This window comes from Heterodontus francisci, chromosome 11 (assembly GCF_036365525.1).
Source record: "Heterodontus francisci isolate sHetFra1 chromosome 11, sHetFra1.hap1, whole genome shotgun sequence".
NCBI classification, from domain to species: domain Eukaryota; kingdom Metazoa; phylum Chordata; class Chondrichthyes; order Heterodontiformes; family Heterodontidae; genus Heterodontus; species Heterodontus francisci.
Window position 1 is genome coordinate 109971928 of NC_090381.1, and position 20088 is coordinate 109992015.

A 20088-nucleotide genomic window follows, 5' to 3' on the forward strand; every position below is an offset into this window, starting at 1 on the left:
TATTCTTCGTGTGCAGATCTGTGAGGAGATCTCCACTTCCTCATTAGAATTCCATTTTTAATATAATAGCCTTCCAGAAGTCCCTTTGCCTCAACCTTTGTTACAGCTGATTGTGCCACTTTATTTAACCCTGGATTGCCTTGCTGAGCCTTGATCAGAGAAGACATATTAAATGTATTTATTATCCAAATTATTGACTTATTTATTTATTATCCAAATTATTTATTAGTTTTGATTATCCAAATCTCCAAAGGAAGTTTCAGATATTCGACTATCAGACTGTGGTGCCAATTGTAGCTCCAACAATGGAACTTGTTTAGCCATTGCTCAGGTCACTACACATGAAGGAAACATTCCTGGAACTTTTACTGCAACTGTTCTGTCTCTTTAACTTCACTTGGATTCTTTGCAACTACTGGAGAAGCTACAACCTTTTCTGCGGCCAAATCATTCCCCAGGAGTGTAGCATCCCCGTCTACTGGCAAACTATGGCCAACTGCTACAGTATCCATTCCAGACATTAAGTCACACTCTAGGTGCACCCAACACGAGGGACATGTATATAATCCCCTCCAATACCATTCACTAAAACCTTGGAATTCAGTGCGCTGTCTGGTGGAAAAATTATGCCTATCCCCAGCAAAAGTATTTGGGTGTGTTCTGTATCCCTCAGTATTACTCTCGGTTTACCTGCCTCACTTAAGGAATTAATTTTCCTTCTGACAATATGTCCCTATAACTCTCAAATATCGCATTCACGACCCCTGCTCTCACAGCGGTTTTTGTATTTCACCTTGGAGCTGCAGTCAGAGTGACAGCCTGAAATTTCTGCTGGTAACCTTCAGGGCCCAACTCATAGTAAGCAAGAATAGCCATTTTTGCCATTTCATAATGTGCAGAGGCCTCATCAGAAAGCATGGCATAAACTTCAACTGCTTTTCCCACAAATCTGCCTTGCATAAGCAAAGTCCAGCTTTCCTTTGGCCACTTCATCTTTTCAGAGGGAATGAAAAGTGACTCTCCATCCCGTTCCTCAAACTTAGGGAAGGTTTGCTGGTCAGGGCCCCTTTTGCTGCATTGACGTTGTGCACCTCAATAAGACCTATGGCATTACCCCACAACTTCCAGCATTCTGCACGAAGGTGTCCCACCTTGTGACAATGGTAACACTTAGGCTTGCAGACCTCCTTACCTCCTTTCAATCCTCAGCTTCTCCTGTTGCAGCCCGAGGAAGAGATGCCGGCGGTTTCCAGCTGCCCCTTCTTGATCCGGCTTCTTGCCTTTCTTTCACTCTCCCACCTTCTATCCTTATTTATTTTTTATTTTGAGATACAGCACTGAAACAGGCCCTTCGGCCCACCGAGTCTGTGCCGACCAACAACCACCTATTTATACTAACCCTACAGTAATCCCATATTCCCTATCACCTCCCTACACTAGGGGCAATTTGCAATAGCCTCTTTACCTATCACCTGCATGTCTTTTGGATGTGGGAGGAAACCGCAGCACCCGGCGAAAACCCCCCAGCGAAAACCCACGCAGACGCAGGAAGAAGTTGCAAACTCCACACAGGCAGTACCCAGAATCGAACCCGGGTCCCTGGAGCTGTGAGGCTGTGGTGCTAACCACTGCACCACTGTGCCGCCCTTCTCGCGTTTGTGGGAGTGATGGACAAAGGGTTTGGACTGATAAGCAAGCAGTAATCATCAGCAATTTCCCCTGTCTGTCTTTCTTTTGAAACCTTCTGGTTCTCCACATGAGTTCTAATGGAGGGATTGAATTTTTAATTTCTTCCAGGAGAATTAGTTGTCTCAGGTACTCATACGTGACCTCTACCTTTAGTACCAATATCCAATGATCAAAATTAATTTGCTTTACCTTCTCATATTCTATATAAGTCTTCCCAGACAGCCTCCACAGGTTCTGAAATTTCTACCAGTAAGCTTCAGTGCCCAACTCATATGCAGCATGAATAGCCTTTTTTGCCATCCTATAATCTGCAGAAGCCTTCTCAGAAAGCATGTCATAAACGTCAGGAGCTTTGCCCATCAACCTGCTTTGCATCAGCAGTGTTCAGATTTCTTTTGGCCATTTCATCTCTTTGGCTATCCTTTCAAAAGAAATGAAAAATGCCTCGACATCCCTTTACTCAAATTTAGGGAGGGCTTGCACAAATGGAAACAGCTCTCCACTGGGTCATGGACTAAAGCCAGATCTTTCCTCACCAGAACTTTCTCAGAAGTTAAGACCACCCCGTCATCTTCGCTGTATCTTTCTAACTTCAAATTCTCTTCCTTCTCTTTTTCTTTGTAATGCTCTCTCTTTTCGCCTTTCCCCTCTTTCAAATACAAGCTTCTCCATTGTCAATTCTCTTTCAAGCTCATGTTTTTTTTCCAATTATTTTTCCTGTTGTAGCTTATGTTTTACCATTTCCAATTATTTTTCCTTTGCTTTGTCAAGTTCAAGCTGCCTCATCTGTAACTGAATTTTAGCTAATTCAACTGCAATACCCTGTTGTTTGCCGTCTTCTCCTTCCAGTTGCATATGTTGTGCTCGTACTACAATTATGTCTGCTTTCTTAGCTCCTGTTTTTTACTCTAACAGCAATAGTTCTGCCAAATGCTTTCGTTTAACCTTGATTAAGATTGTCCAAATCACTCAGGGATACATCTTCCTTCCCCATTAATGTCACGGCAACTGATAAAGACAATCCAGTCGAGTATACTTTAATCTACTGCACAATAAATCTGTTTTATTTCTTTTCCCCTTTTCAATACTTATTAACCCACTTAGAATTGCATGTTATCAGCGTTGGGTTATCCCACAACGAGCCCCAATTATATGTTACGTCTGAGGCAGATGGAGTGCAGTATTTTTCTAGTTTCACTTCTCTGCAGCTCACAACAGATATTTAATTTTTTTCCCAGTTACGGATCCGGTCAATGATGGACTATATCCTTATCCCAGAATGAAATACACCAATCAGGTTTCTTTAACAAACAGCAAAATTAAACAACAGTTTATTATAAAACAACACGTAGTGATGAAGCAAAGTATTAACATACAGATTGAAATATAAAAGTTCCCATTTTTACCTTAGACCCCTGCACACATACACACACTGGCTAACTGAAAAAAATAAAGATATTTATTCTTTAAAGCTCTGTTACAAAAAAAAGACAAAAATAATATTTTGACCAGATACTTGCGAATTCTTTCAGAAAAAAGCGAAGATATGGAAATATGTCAGATGTCCTTTGTTTTGGTTTGGCATCACAAATACGTGTAGATGGCTGCAACAGGAGATCTTCCTCGAACAGTTTATGTCTGGCAATGTTGAAGATCAGTTTGGGCAGGCTTTCCAGGAAAAATGCGGCATCAGTTTAACCCTGTTTCTTACACTTGCTTCTCAGGGGTTCTCAAAGAGATGGAAAACTGGCAGACTTTTCAATGAGCTGGAACAAGCTGAGTTGGGGTCTGGACCCTTGAATGTTTTCTCCAACTGTCTTTTTTAAATCATTGTCCATATCCCAACTGCCTGCCGAACGTGAAACACAGACATCTCAGGATTCAAGCCTCCTGACCCCTATAAATCGTAACCTGTCACTTCTTTGTAAACATCTTTCTCCAAGTCAAAAAAGACCCTGCTGTGTATTTATTTGAAAACAGGTGCCTTCTATTGACTGTTTGTTTACAAGCTGAGTCCAAAAGACCCTCTGATGACCTTTTCTTTTTATAAAAACACGATGTTCCATCATCTATGGAATATTTTCTTCAGTGTTAAAACCAAGTCCTCCAAAGAAAAGCAAGAAAATGGAAGCACTTGTAAAAACCTACACCACGTGGACTGCAGCGGTTCAGGACCCTTAATCACCAACATTTTCTCAAGGGCAGTTAGGGATGGACAATAAATATTGGCATTGCCAGCGACGCTGACATCCCAAGAATGAATAGCAGAATTAATTACATTACAATAAAAGCTCGTAGCTGAACAGGGTTCTCGCCCCACGTGACTCCTTATCCTGTGACATCACTTCACGATATATACCCGCCTCTCGCCGCTGCTCCTCTCTTTGCTGTGCTTTTTTGCTCTGTCACTTCCATTATTTCCCTTACTGTTTTTAAAGACTCCTCTGTTCTGCTGTGCTTTGCTGCTTTGCCGCTATGGATGATGGCTCAGATGGGTCAGATAGGGAAGATGCAAAGAAGTATAAGATGGTTTTGGAGTCCATGTGGATAAATGCACCTGAAATCCAAAATAACGTTAGTGAGCTACAGGCACAATCCCCACATGGGAATATAATGTGGTTGAAATGACAAGAGCGAGATAAAGAAGAGAATCATTCGGAACTTAATATGCCTGGTTGCATGACATTGAGGAAAGATGGGAAGAGAAAAAAAAGTGGGTTTGATTGGTAATATTGATCAAATAAACTGTCGTATCTCTGGAGTAGGATTATGTAGTTAAGGGTAAAATATAGAATATATCTGGTTAGAATTAAGAAGTCCCATGTAAATTATAAGGATATGCAATACTCATAATATAAAAATGCTGCAAGTAAAGAGTTAAGAGAGGGTTCTGAAGAAGGGTCACTGACCCGAAACATTAACTCTGCTTCTCTTTCCACAGATGCTGCCAGACCTGCTGAGTGATTCCAGCATTTCTTGTTTCTGTTTCAGATTTCCAGCATCCGCAGTATTTTACTTTTATTTTATTAATGTTTTTTAAGAAAAGTGGTATTTTTTTTACAGATAGCAGTGAAATGGGTGTGTTGCTTGACAATGACATCGTAAATCATTCTCCACTTCCAGATAGGGTCTGTACTTTGTATTCTATGCTGCCATAGCAGAAAATGATGTTTCACAACTGTATGCTGTTAGAAAACTTAATAACACCTTATTTGCTTTTTTAAAAAACTAATTCTGGATACTCTGCAGAAACAGATGACTAGGAAGCTGCTGCTCCTGATACCTAGTTCTCAGTGAGCGATCATAGAACAGTGTTTTCAGCTTCTCCTCTGTTTTGCCACTTCGGCAGCAGGATGACGTTGCAAACATCGAAAATGGATTCCAATTACAATGATACTTAGCTGTGCTTAAACTTTCATAGTAAACGCATTCTACCAACTTTAGAAGATGAACAATGATCTGTCCTTTTACACATTGAATTGTCATTGTGATTGCATCCAGAAATTCAGTCAGTAGCAGGAACATATTTGAAATTCCTGTGTTCAGTGTAATTTTCCAAAGCTCAATTTTTTCCCCTAAATGTTACAACCTTACCACGCGCTTTGTGTACAGCTGTATTGCTGCTTGTATTGATAAACTCAATGTATGGAACAGGTTAAAAATGTCACAAAGGTAGAGACATCTTTCACAAACTGTAATTGGTCAGAGAAGTTCTCAGGTAATGCAGGATTGTGCACCGAAAAAAAGAATCTAGTAGCTCCTTATCAAGCTCAAAAATTCTTTCTAGAACTCTGCTGCAAGATAACCAATATAGTTGAGTGTGAAATAATAATATTTTATGTCCTGCACCCAGTTCGGAACACAACTTTACAAAGAAACATGAATCACATGACTGGACTTCACAAAATTCACAACTGTCATTTATCACAGCATGTAAGTTGTATTTCATCCTTTTCTGAAGCATGGGCTTGATGTTACAACATACAATATGCTATGCTTACGAATGGATTTATTGCCCTTTATTCCTGTAATAGCATGTCATAGCGACAACAGCGTCTGTGCACACAGCAACATAGTTCTCCCACTTGGATGATTCTGATTCAATGAAATTATCCAGTAACATGAGTATTTCCTCAGCCGTTGTTCATTCTGGTAACACCCTGACTAAAATTGCAAAACGTTGAGGCCCCAACACAGATCCCTGTGGCACACCACTCATTACATCTTTCCATCAAGAAAATTACCCACTTATGCCTACTTTCTGTTCCCTGTTAGCTAACCAATCTTCCGTCCATGCCAATATGTTACCACCATGAGCTTTTATTTTCTACAAAAACATTTGCTCTGGTACCTTATAAAATGCCAGCTAATTTGCATTGCAAACGTGGAGACCAGACTCCGATCCCACCTCCCAGTTCACACCAAGCCCACTTCCAGCCGCCGCAGAGCCCCTGCAAAGGCTCTAGTGATGCGCAGCAGTCTCTGGACCCCAATTTGAGAACTACTGGTGTTGACCACCAACTAGTAGGAAAGAGGTAGAAGAGAAAATTCGCAGGAAAATTCTTTTGGGCCTCCTTATCTCGAGAGACAATGGATACGCGCCTGGAGGTGGTCAGTGGTTTGTGAAGCAGCGCCTGGAGTGGCTATACAGGCCAATTCTGGAGTGACAGGCTCTTCCACAGGTGCTGCAGAGAAATTTGTTTGTTGGGGCTGTTGCACAGTTGGCTATCCCCTTGCGCCTCTGTCTTTTTTCCTGCCAACTACTAAGTCTCTTCGACTCGCCACAATTTAGCCCTGTCTTTATGGCTGCCCGCCAGCTCTGGCGAATGCTGGCAACTGACTCCCACGACTTGTGATCAATGTCACACGATTTCATGTCGCGTTTGCAGACGTCTTTATAACGGAGACATGGACGGCCGGTGGGTCTGATACCAGTGGCGAGCTCGCTGTACAATGTGTCTTTGGGGATCCTGCCATCTTCCATGTGGCTCACATGGCCAAGCCATCTCAAGCGCCGCTGACTCAGTAGTGTGTATAAGCTGGGGGTGTTCGCCGCTTCAAGGACTTCTGTGTTGGAGATATAGTCCTGCCACCTGATGCCAAGTATTCTCCGAAGGCAGCGAAGATGGAATGAATTGAGACGTCGCTCTTGGCTGGCATACGTTGTCCAGGCCTCGCTGCCGTAGAGCAAGGTACTGAGGACACAGGCCTGATACACTCGGACTTTTGTGTTCCGTGTCAGTGCGCCATTTTCCCACACTCTCTTGGCCAGTCTGGACATAGCAGAGGAAGCCTTACCCATGCGCTTGTTGATTTCTGCATCTAGAGACAGGTTACTGGTGATAGTTGAGCCTAGGTAGGTGAACTCTTGAACCACTTCCAGAGCGTGGTCGCCAATATTGATGGATGGAGCATTTCTGACATCCTGCCCCATGATGTTCGTTTTCTTGAGGCTGATGGTTAGGCCAAATTCATTGCAGGCAGACGCAAACCTGTCGATGAGACTCTGCAGGCATTCTTCAGTGTGCGATGTTAAAGCAGCATCGTCAGCAAAGAGGAGTTCTCTGATGAGGACTTTCCGTACTTTGGACTTCGCTCTTAGACGGGCAAGGTTGAACAACCTGCCCCCTGATCTTGTGTGGAGGAAAATTCCTTCTTCAGAGGATTTGAACGCATGTGAAAGCAGCAGGGAGAAGAAAATCCCAAAAAGTGTGGGTGTGAGAAGCAGGAAAATTACAGAACATAAAAACATAAGAAATAGGAGCAGAAGTAGGCCATTTGGCCCCTCAAGCCTGCCCTGACATTCAGTAAGTTCATGGCTGATCTTCCCCAGACGGCAATACTTCTTTCATGCCAGCTCCGCATAGCCCTCAACTCACTGATATTTCAAAAATCTATTTACCTCCTCTTTAAATACTTTCAATAATCTAGCCTCCACAACTCCCTGGGGTAGAGGATACCCCCCAGATATTCACAACCCTCTGAGAGAAGAAACTCCTTTGCATCTCAGTTTGAATTGAGTGTCCCCTTATTCTGTAAATATGTCCACTAGTTCGAGATTCCTCCACTAGTGGAAACATATTCTCAACATCTACCCTGTCAAGCCCCCTCAGAATCTGGTACGTTTCAATAAAATCACCCCTCATTTTTCTAAACTCTAGTGAGTAAAGGCCTAACCTGTTTAGCTGTTCTTGATAAGTCAACCCCTTAATCTCAGGAATCAGCCTGGTGAATCTCTTTTGAACTGCGTCCAATGCCAGTATACGCTTTCTTAAATACGGGGACCAAAACTGTACACAGTACTCCAGGTGCGGCCTCACCAATACCCTGTACAGTTGTAACAAGAATTCACTATTTTTGAACCCCAACTGCTTAGCAATAAAGGCCAAAATTCCATTTATCTTCTTAATTACTTGCTGCACCTGCATGCTAACTTTTTTGTGTTTCATGTACAAGAACACCCAGATCCCTCTGTGCTGCACTCTTTTGAAGTCTCTCTCCATTTAAATAATAGTCTGCCTTTTCATTCTTCCTACCAAAGACTTTCCTACATTAAACTCCATCTGCCAAGATTTTGCTCACTCGCTCAATCTATCTATATCTCCTTGGAGATTCCTTATGTCCTCATCAAAACATGCCCTCCCACTTATTTTTGTATCATCAGCAAATTTGAATATATTACAGTCTGCCCCTCCTCCAAGTCATTAATATAGATAGTAAATAATTGAGGCCCGAGGACTGATGCTTGCAGCACTCCACTAGTTAGGTCTTTCCAACCTGAAAAGACCCATTAATCCCGACTCTCTGTCTTCTGTGAGTTAACCAATCCTCAATCCATGCTAATACATTACCCCAAATACCGTGAGCTCCTATCTTGTGCAATAATCTTCTATGTGGCACCTTATCAAATGCCTTCTGGAACTCTAAATACATTACATCCACCGGTTCCCCTTCATCAACTCTGCTTGTTATATTCTCAAAGAACTCTAGCAAATTTGTCAAACATGATTTCCCTTTCACCAAACCATGTTGACTCTGTTTGATTGTGTTAAGCTTTTCTAAGCATCCTGCTATTTCTTCCTTAATAATGGACTCTAACATTTTCGCAACGACCGATTTCAGGCTGACTGACCTATAGTTTCCTGCTTTTTCTCTCCCTCCCTTCTTGAACAAGGGTATCACATTAGCGGTTTTCCAATCTGCTGGGATCCTCCCAGAATCCAGTAAGTTCTGGAATATTTTGACCAGTGCCTCCACGATCTCAGCAGCCACTTCATTTAAAACCCTTGGATTTAGGCCATCAGGTCCTGGCGACCTGTCTGCCTTTAGTCCCATTACTTTGTCCTTCGTGATAGAGAATGTTACACGATCTTTCCTCTGATTAGCTCCTTGCTTATCTGAGATATGTGGGATGTTTATAATGTCCTCCACCATGAAGACTGATGCAAAATATTGGCTCAAATTATCTGCCATTTTCCTGTTCCTGGTTATCAACTATCCAGTCCCATGCTCACGTTAGCTACTCTATTTTTGTATATTTTTATATATGTTTGTTTTTATATTTCTTGCCAATTTACTTTCATAATCAATTGTCTCCCTCTTTATTAGCTTTTAAGTCATCGGTTGCTGGCTCCTAAAAGAATCCCAATCCTCTGGCCCACTACTAGTTTTCCAACGCTTTGTATGCCTTAGTTTGTGATTGGATACTCTCCTTGGCCACGATTCTTAACCACAGCTGGTTCATCCCTCTCATCAAGTCCTTCTTTTTGACATGGGATCCATTTTTGCTGAGCGTTATGAAATATCTGCTTAATTATCTGCCATTGCTCATCCACTGACCTTTCCCTTAGACTATTTTACCAGCCCACTTGAGACAACTCTCGCCCTCAACCTGAATTTGAAATTCTCCCATGTTGTGATCGCTATCCCCAGAGGATCCTTAACTACGATATCTCTTATTAATCCTACCTCATTGCACATTAGCAGATCTAAAATAGCCTGTTCCCCAGTAGATTCTGCAACGTATTGCTCTAAGTAACAATCCCTGATGCACTCTACAAATTCATGTGGGAAGATGCAAGAACTACAGGGCAGGATAATAAAAATGTAAATGGCAAGGCGGGAAGGAAATCTTGAAATGTGCACGAGAACTTTCTTGATCAATGTGTTTGCAGCCCAATGAGGAAGGAAGAGTGTTGGATCTAGTTCTGTGGAATGAAGCGGAGCATGCCTCAATGAGGAGCATTTAGCTGAACAGTGGTCATCATGGCCCGGATTATGCATTAAAAATGATGGCTAAATTGCTGGCCTTTGCTCTCATCACTCCTCAGTAAACTGGTGACCGCCCATGTGCAGTTAATTGCTGTTAAATCACCCCCCAAAAAGCTATGCATTGCTAATGAGGTTTAACTGCCTTAATAATGGTATACTAAGTCATAAATGCATTTGAATAACCTTTCTGGCTCCTGAAAGTACGGAGCACAGTATGAATATCCATCACTGAGATCCATAATTCTAAATTCTATAAAACACTTATACTTTCTGTACTTCATTTGTTTCTTGCTGTTGGATCCAGCACAGTCTGTGGCTTCAGCTGAAGACTTGCAATGGCATTATGAGATAGTTTCGAATACTTTACCACTGTCAAATAATTTACACAGACAGCATCATCAATCAGCTTTTTAAGGGTGTCTGTGTTGTACAGAAGCACACAGCTGCCAGAATGGAAAAAAGAAAACATGAAAATAATTTTCTGTCTGTGTAATGTCAAATTTTCCCAATCTAATAAAACTTCCACGTTTTTTAACATAAGAAAAATTATGTTTTTAAAATTTTATTTATGACATTTAAACTTCTAATGAATATGTTCCAAACACATGCTTTTGATTCGTAAAATTTATTATCAGGGAAAGATAATCAGTGCATTTTACTTTCTGTTTTGCTGTCTGTAAGAATACTTCAATGTGACGGACTGCTAACTCTATTTATGACTACCGTTGCTCGACGCCTGGAGGTGTACTTGACTTGGTACCCTATCAAAACTTACCTATTAAAGGTGGGATCCATGCCACAGAGATCGCTTTCTTCGCAGCTTTCTTCGAGGTCAGCGGCGAGTGCCATTGCTTCAATGCTGCGTGCAGAATGTGGGCCATATCATCAAGTTTAGCATTATTATAATAAACGAAAAAGAACCATCAAGTGTAAAAGTACCTAACTGGAAGAGGGCGAACTTCATTGAGTTGAAAGTGAATCTGGCCCAGGTGTACTGAAATCAACATATTGGTAAGGAGATTTATCAGGATGCTGCCTGGACTGGAGGGCATGTCTTACAAAGAAAGGTTGGGGGCACTAGGGTTTTTCTCATTGGAGCGAAGAAGGATGAGCGGTGACTTGATAGAGGGGTATAAGATGATGAGAGGCATAGATAGAGTGGATAGCCAGAGGGCGGAAAGGGCTATCACCAGGGGGCATAATTTTAAGGTGATTGGAGGAAGGTTTCGGGGAGATGTCAGATGTAGGTTCTTTACACAGAGAGTGGTGGGTGCGTGGAATGCACTGCCAGCGGTGGTAGTAGAAGCAGATACATTAGGGACATTTAAGCAACTCTTGGAGAGGTACATGGATGATAGTAGTTTGAAGGGTATGTCGGTAGTTTGATCCTAGAGTAGGTTAAAGGTTCGGCACAACATTGTGGGCCGAAGGGCCTGTACTGTGCTGTACTGTTCTATGTTCTATGGTCTATGAAACAGGAGTTGAACACTGGGATAAAAACAAAAAATGCTGGAACCACTCAGCAGGTCTGGCAGCATCTGTGAAAAGAGAAGCAGAGTTAACGTTTTGGGTCAGTGACCCTTCTTTGGAACATTTTCACAGATGCTGCCAGACCTGCTGAGTGGTTCCAGCATTTCTTGTTTTTATTTCAGATTTCCAGCATCCACAGTATTTTGCTTTTATTTTAGTGTTGAAAACTGGGAGGTCTTCAATGCAGAGATGGATCAGTTACACTATCGATACATTCTCACGAGGAGGAAAGGTAGAGATCCTTGGATGAGAAAGATTATAGATATTATATGAGCTAGAACATTTTGTTAGGAAGAATAAGGAGGCCACATGCCCCTTGGAAAAGAAGTGTCTAAATCAGGTAGAGGAACAGAGGGATCTCAGGGTACAGATACATAAATCACTCGAAGTAGTAATGCAGGTAGAGAAAGATTTTTTTTAAAGCAATGCACTGGATTTAATTTCTAGAGGTAAAGTATTGAAACACAACGCAGTGTATGCTAAATTTGTATAAAATATTAACTAGAAAACACTTTTGGTACAGTGAACATGTCATGTTGTCATATAAAAATAAGACAAAGGCACTGAACAAGGTGCAAAAATATTTGCTGGAATTGTTTCAGAAATGAGAGGTTTCACCTACCAGGAAAGAATGATCAGGCTAGGGCTTTTTTCTCCGGAAAAGAGAAGACTGGGGTAGGTGGGCTGGGGGGCGGGGGTGTTGGAGGATAAAGTGGGGAGCGTGGGAAACCTGACTGAGGTTTTAAAGGCTATGAAATGGTTGATAGGTAAACGTAGAGAGGCACTTGCAGGTGAGACCAGGCCTAAGGGCCATAAATGACAGATAGTCACTAATAAATCCAGTAATGAATTCAGGAGAAAGCTCTTTGCCCAGAGAGTGGCTAGAATGTGGAAATCACGACCTTGACGAGTATTTGAGGTAAGAGCATGGCTGGATTTAAGGGGAAGCTAGATAAGCAAATGAGAGAGAGAGAGAGAGAGAGAGAGGAATAGAAGGGTAGTTTGATGCGGTTAGATGAAAAATGGTGAGACGAGACTCGTGTGGAGCATAAACACTGGCATAAACCTGTTGGGTTGAATGACCTGCTTCTGTGCTGTAAACACTTTGTTATAATTTGTAAAGATCATAATATAGTAGAGAACCAAGCAGATCTTTGCTAAAGTAACTGAGAGTTTTGACGGGAGGAGTGCAGTTGATGTTGGGTATAGACATTTGACAAAGCACTATTTGTAAAATGAGAGCCCATGGGATTAGAAGGACAGTGGCAGTCTGTTTACAAAATTGGCTAAGGGCTACAAAATAGAAACGTGTGGAGAACCATTGTTTTTCAAGAGGAAAGTATTCAGTTGTGTTTTTCAAGGTTCGTTTTCGGGACCAGTGCTCTTTTTGATATGCATTAACAACTTGCACTTGGGCACACAGGGAATAATTCCGAAATTTGTAGATTTCACCAATCTCAGAAATATGAGGAGGATAGTAACACACTTCAGCAGGACAGAAGTAGATCGGTGAAATGTGCACATGGTGGATGAAATTTAACACAGAGAAATATGAAGTGATGAATTTTTGTAGGAAGAATGAGGAGAGGTAATAAAAACAAAATTATACAACTTCAAAGCAGATGCAGAAAAAATGTTTGAAAGTGGCAGGGAAACTTTGAAAAGCTGCTAAAAAGCATGTCGTAAACTTAGTTTGACAGCCAAAGGTCTGGAGCACACACACAAGTCAACTATAGGAAAATAAAAGATAGGAGCATGAGTAAGTCATTTCACTCTTCAAATCTACTTCCTCATTCAGTAAGATCAAGCTGATCAGCTCAAATAACACCCTCCCATGTTGTCCCCTTATCCTTTGATTTGCTTAGTATCCAAAAATCTATTGGTCTCTGCCTTGAACATACTCAACGACTGAGCATCCACAGCTCGCTGGGGCAGAAAATTCCAAAGATTCACAGCCCATTGAGTGCAGATATTTCTCCTCGTCTCAGTCCTAAATGACTAACCCCTTATTCTTAGCCTCATATCTCCGTAATATAATCCCCATCCAAGGGGAAGCATCCTTCCAACATGCAGCTTGTTAAGCACCTTAAGATTGTTATCGGCTTCAATGTGACTACTTCTCATTTTTCTTCTAAAGACTGGGCGCTATAGGCGGGTATAGTGAAACTGCGTAGCATGGGGTCATAGTGGTATAGTGGTCATGTCACTGAATGAGTAATGAAGAGGCCTAGTCAATGCCCTGGGGACGCAGGTTCAAAATCCCACCATGGTAACTGGTGGAACTTACATTGAATTAATAAATTCAATTAATTAATAAAAAATCTGGAATTGAAAGGTAGTCTCAGCAATGGTGCTATAAAAGTCCCATTGATTGTCATAAAAACCCATCTGGTTCGCTCATGTACTTGAGGGAAGAAAATGTGCTTTCCTTACCTAGTCTGGCCTACATGTAGCTCCAGACCCACCGCAATGTGGTTGACTCTTAACTGCCCTCTGAAATGGCCTATCCTCTGTTGTCAAGGGCAACTGCAAATTGTTAACAAATGTTGGCTTTGCCAGCGATGCCCCCACTTCCCACGAAAGAATAAAAAAATGCCCTTACATGTGAATCATGCAATGATCACTTAGAAAATGAGACAGGGATATTATGGAGTATTTCGCTGTCACAGAGGCATTAGTATTTACTTGGGATATTCATTAATTTCCCGAAGGCAGCCTCAATTAAAAATCGTAAAACAAAGCTCCCTATTGAGATTATCTCTTCCGACATTTTGAATCTAATGCTCGAGCAATTCATGTTTTGTTCTTATATAAAGATCATAACCAATATCTTTATCGTGTTCCAAGGCAATTGATAATAATTAGTTTCAATACAGCGATGTTTCAGCTTATTTTGGGAGTGCTACTGATGCTGCCTTTTTCATGGGGGTCAGATGAGCTAACCTGCACCCTTCGGGAACGATTCCATCTGCCCAACATATCAAAGGATGGGGATGTTGTGCTTGGAGGGTTGTTTACTATGCACTGGGACAGGTTTGAGCAGATCAAGTTATTTCGAAAACCACCAGAAGAAACCAAATGTGGGAGGTCAGTTCAGCTCTGTATATGAACGCTCATAGATTCTATTAACTTTTAAATGAAAACCATGTTTATGTTTATACATGCATTCATTGCAAGTGACATTTTGCGACATTGGTTTCGTCTATATTGTATTCAGGTTCAGGTTGTCAACTACTCTGAACTGCTACATCGTTTAAAATTTACAATGATAGCAGGCTCTCGAGCAAGCACTGCACTGCACAAAAATAGAAACCGAAACTAGGTGCTGTTAATACAACATCGTCACTAATAAATCCAAGAAAAAATACGTAGAGAATGGATAGAATGTGGATCTCGCTGTTCTTTGCTTTACAAATATTGTTAGGTATTATGACGTTCTCTAAATGCCAACTGTGTTTGCCCCTCAGTTTTAGATTAAGGTCTTTTCGCCGTGCGCAGGCCATGCTTTATGCAATAGAGGAAATAAACAAGGATGCAACACTTCTCCCCAACATTACTTTGGGTTACAGACTTTACGATGACTGCGCGTCCCCAAAGATTGCAACAAAAGTCGCTCTGGCTCTCGTTAATGGGCAGGAAGAAGCATATGTGGGTCGAGTCTGCAACGGGTCTCTCAATGTCGCTGGTATTGTTGGTTGCGTTGGATCCTCAGCATCAATGGCAGTGGCAAGAACAATCGGTCTATTTAAAATGCCAATGGTGAGATTCGGTGAAATTACTGCAGTCACTATCAAACAAATTGAACCAATTAATTACTAGATATATACCTAGGAGTATATTTAAAGTACAGACCTGGCTCAGTGGTATTACTCTCTCCTCGAATTATGCTTGTTTCACCAGCATGCAAATGATCTATTTAATTGTTCCGTATTTCATTGATTACAGGTTAGTTACTTTTCCACGTGTGTATGTCTCAGTAATCGAAACGAATATCCAACTTTTTATAGAACAATACCAAGTGACTACCATCAATCCAAGGCATTGGTTCAACTTGTTAAGAGGTTTGGATGGACTTGGATTGGAACCATTAGCAGCAACAATGACTATGGCAGATCGGGAACGAACGCGTTTATTGAAGCTGCCGTGAGTTTCGGTATTTGCATTGCCTTCTCTGAATCATTTTCTAGAACCGATCCTGCAGAAAAAATTACGCGAATTGTCAACGTGATAAAAGGGTCAACTACAAAAGTCGTGGTGGCTTTTGCTCCATCGGGGGAAATGCGCGTTTTATTTGGAGAGATTTTACGGCAGAACCTCACTGGAATACAATGGATTGGAAGTGAAGCTTGGATTACAGCGGATATTATTGCTCCAGAAAAAAGATCGAGATTCCTTACTGGGGCAATCGGAACTGCGGTGCGTGCGGTAGAAGTTCCAGGACTGCGGGACTTCCTGCTCAGTGTTCATCCTTCCATGTTCCCTGGTGATAGTTTGGTAAGGGAGTTTTGGGAAACGACGTTCGGATGCTCTCTAATATTGGATAACACTACAAGCCGAGTAGGACCTTCTCAGCTCCCTCAGTGTACTGGAAATGAAAGTTTGCATGAAATACACAACGCCTTTACTGATCAAACTGTGGACGGCAGTTGCTACAATGTATATAAAGCAGTTTATACCTTCGCCCATGCACTGCACAGCATGTATTCATGTGAAAATGGCAAAGGACCATTTATAAATAATACATGTGCATATGTTACAGACTTTCAACCGTGGCAGGTAGATCATATACCCTATTTAATTTAATTCACTTTAATTGCAAAATCAAGGGGGAAAAGCGTGAAGTAATGTTTTGGAAATATTGTTTGATTAATGTATGAAAAGTACCTTTGGTTACATGTAAGGTTCATGACGAAATTTGTCGCATTATTTTCTGAAGCTTCTCCATTACATGAAGTCCGTACACTTCACAACGAAAACTGGTGAGAAGGTGTATTTTGATGATAATGGCAATCCAGTAGCCGGGTACGACTTTGTAAATTGGCAAATGAGTATAAACGGCGATATTGAAGTGAAGATAGTTGGACGTTATAATGGGTCAGCACCTCCGGGAAAAGAACTGGTGTTGAATCCGAAGCACATTGTTTGGAGCGGTGGTGGCCAGGAGGTATGTCTGCCAATTGAAAATTCGTGTAATTTTATTGCATTTCATAATTACTCATGCTTCATTATTTTATTTGCCAATACCATTCTGACCAGATAAAAATAATGACTATGAATAGGTAGAGCCCAAGGAAACTGATATCTAGGTCAAGTTTACAGCCATTTACAGAGGGTCTCGGCATTTACTAATTTAATATGTTTTGATTGGAAATTTGCCAGATTCTGCCAAGGGCTAAAACCTATGGTAACTGGCAGAAGGCAATGGAGAGTGAAATCTGGTGGGGTGAAAAACCACTGTTGCACCCGACCCATCAGTTTTCCAATTGGTGGGTTAGGTGAAATTGCATTTGGCCAAGGGAGGATGTATTAATTTTTCAAAGCATCATTTGATAAAATTTCACAGAAGAAAGTTGGAGCTATTAAGACGCATTATGCAAAAGATAAACGGGTAATATGGGAGAAAAAAGGTTAAAGTTTAGAAAACTGACAGTTGGAGTAAATGGATGTTTTTTTCCTGATTGGCAAGATATAGTTCGCTGCGAATTCCAGGGATGTGTGCCTTTTTCTCTAATGCGTAAAGGCCACCGCTCCCACCGTTCCCGCCGTTACAATCTGAGGTACTGCCTATTTCCCCCTTTATTTTTAGTGGATAAGAAAATCCCACACTCGTAAAACCAAATGCCGAAAGCCCTGAAAATGTGTTGATAACATCAGATCTACGGGAATGATAGACTCGGAAGATTTCAAGAGCTGGCAAAATGACTGATTCGGGTCTTGGGCAAATATGTGTTCAGAGTAGTTCAACTTAAAAATTAAACTCAAGCTAACACGTCACCAATAGCCCATCATTCACCTCCTCATGACGCACCCAGAACTGCACAGCAAAATATTTGTTTTTGAACTTTATTCCTTGTTGTTTAGCAAATATTTGGCGGACAGCAATATTCGCCAAACAATACTGGAGAGAAATGACCAGTTAATCTCTTTCGGAGGATATTAATTGCGTGACGAATGTTAGAAAGTGGCCAGGGAGAGATCCCTTGACCTTCATAAATTTGGAGGATTCAAGTCAGTAAAACATTGCACTTAAATATGAAGATCTCAGAATACAATATGAACTTTAACCTTATTTGTATAGATGTAATTTGCCGATGAAGACACAGTTACGAATAAATGCATTTGCAGCATATCTATCAACAGTACAAGGTAGATAATCTATCGTTTCCTTCGTTGAAGATCCCCCATGCGGTATGCTCTGAAGGTTGTTCTCTTGGAACGAGAAAGACGGCGAGAAAAGGGCAACCTGTTTGTTGCTTTGACTGCAATCCCTGTGCGGATGGGGAAATTAGTAACACTACAAGTGAGTCGAAATATTGATTTTACTTTAATATGCATGTTTCAGCAAGTGTCTGTAGTGATATCTGAAAAGAATTTATTTTCATTATTTTCTTCATTTCTCTTAGATTCCGCAGACTGCATCAAATGTCCTTTCCTTTCCTGGTCCAATGATCAGAAAGATCAATGTATACCAAAGAAAATAGAATATCTGGCTTTTACAGAAATCCTGGGAATTGTTCTGGTGACTCTTGCATTGATTGGAATGTGCATGGCTATCAATATAACTGTTCTTTTCTTTAGATATCGAGAAACACCTCTTGTCAAAGCGAACAATTCCGAGCTGAGCTTCCTCCTTCTTTTAGCATTAATATGCTGTTTTTTGTGCTCAGTTACGTTCATTGGCGAACCCTCTGACTGGTCTTGTATGTTACGACACACAGCGTTCGGTGTTACATTTGTCCTTTGTATTTCCTGCGTTTTGGTTAAAACCATCCTTGTGCTGATGGTGTTTCAGGCCACGCATCCCAGCAGTAACAGGATGAAATGGTTTGGTCAAAAACAGCAGCGTCTAAGTGTTTTCCTACTAACATTCGTTCAGGGTTTAATATGTGCCCTTTGGTTGATGATTGCGCCGCCATTTCCTATGAAGAACACAAACTATTACAGGGAAATTATTATTTTAGAATGCGATGCGGGTTCTTCGGCAGCTTTCTATTCTGTATCAGGTTATATCGCTTTGTTATCGTGCGTATGTTTTGTTTTGGCTTTTCTCGCCCGGAAGCTGCCAGATAATTTCAACGAAGCGAAATGTATCACTTTCAGCATGCTTATCTTTTGTGCTGTTTGGATAACTTTTATTCCGGCTTCTGTGAGTTCTCCTGGGAAATACACTGTAGCGGTGGAAGTGTTTGCGATTCTGGCCTCCAGTTTCGGATTGCTGCTTTGCATTTTTGCTCCAAAGTGTTACATTATCATGATAACTCCGGAGAAAAATACAAAGAGGAATCTAATGGGTAAAGTGATTGAAGAGCGGCTTTAAAGAACGATAACACCCGCTTGTATGAATCTTCACTGGCACAAAATAAGTACTTCGAAGGATTTGTATAGCAATTAGCACATATTCTACAAATAGATTCATCTATCAAGCTCAAGTATATGTTTGTAAGTTCGTCCCTTATCGTATCATAATGTGCTCGAAGCATCGATTTTAAATTGTAGAATTAAAATTTGACATGCAATTATTAAACATTTTAGAGTTAATATTACGTGGTTTCTCTACTTATTAGCCCGTAGTACTGGCAGCAGTTCAGAGAGTGCTACCTTTGATGTCCTGTTCTTTCATGCATTGTGGCGACGTCTTTTTTTCTCGCACCTGAAACCGTAGGATGTTCCTATCAATGCCGTAGTTTCCAACATGGACCACGACTTTTTGCAGTTCCCCAGCAGAATGCACTGCATCCGTTCAGTGATATCTTTTTAACCTGGCACCAGGAGTGCAACGAATTCACGCCTGTCGTTGCTTATCCCCCTGTTGACCGAATCTCCTATAACATCGATATTTTAAAAAAGTTCTTGTGTCTCTTGTGCAGCTATGTCTTCCCATATTGACTGCAATCCCACGAGGTATCATCATCTTGACTGGTATTCAACACTGACAAACTTGTGAGTGTTACATCCCCAGGGGATTCTTGCACTGCCTGCCAGTTCGTCCGAGTCTGCCTTGTGTTCACCCACTCCCTCTCTTCCTGAACGGTGTAACCGCGGGTTCTCTACGTCCAGAAAACGTAGCTTCTGTACTTGGCGACGTCATCTGCTTTTCAAGCTCTGAAACTCTGAGCTTGAGCTGGAACATTTGGCGGAACGTCTTGCATCTGTCGTTTTCCCGAATGCAGAAATGTTTCCTGCAGTTTTCACATGACACTGGATGCCCATGGGACGGTCCTCGGCTGTTCTGCCATGTCAGTTAAGTTATACAAAACTGTTGGTTGAGTTTAAAGACAATTTAACTGTTTAGCGGACATCAATACCTTAACCATTATTCTCATAATCTGATTGGGCATAGTCATCATAGATTTATGAATGGGGAATTATGTTAGACGA

At 41.3% G+C, this 20088-nt stretch overlaps 1 protein-coding gene across 1 annotated transcript; it reads left to right on the forward strand.

Annotated features, from left to right (window-relative positions):
- The first annotated feature begins 12335 nt into the window (after window positions 1–12335).
- LOC137375075 (extracellular calcium-sensing receptor-like) lies at window positions 12336–19027 on the forward strand. The gene is made up of 6 exons (XM_068041703.1): window positions 12336–12409; window positions 14958–15249; window positions 15436–16266; window positions 16427–16654; window positions 17887–18010; window positions 18114–19027. The coding sequence occupies exons 1-6, from the start codon at window positions 12336–12338 to the stop codon at window positions 19025–19027; spliced, it is 2463 nt and encodes an 820-aa protein (XP_067897804.1).
- Window positions 19028–20088: the final 1061 nt, after the last annotated feature.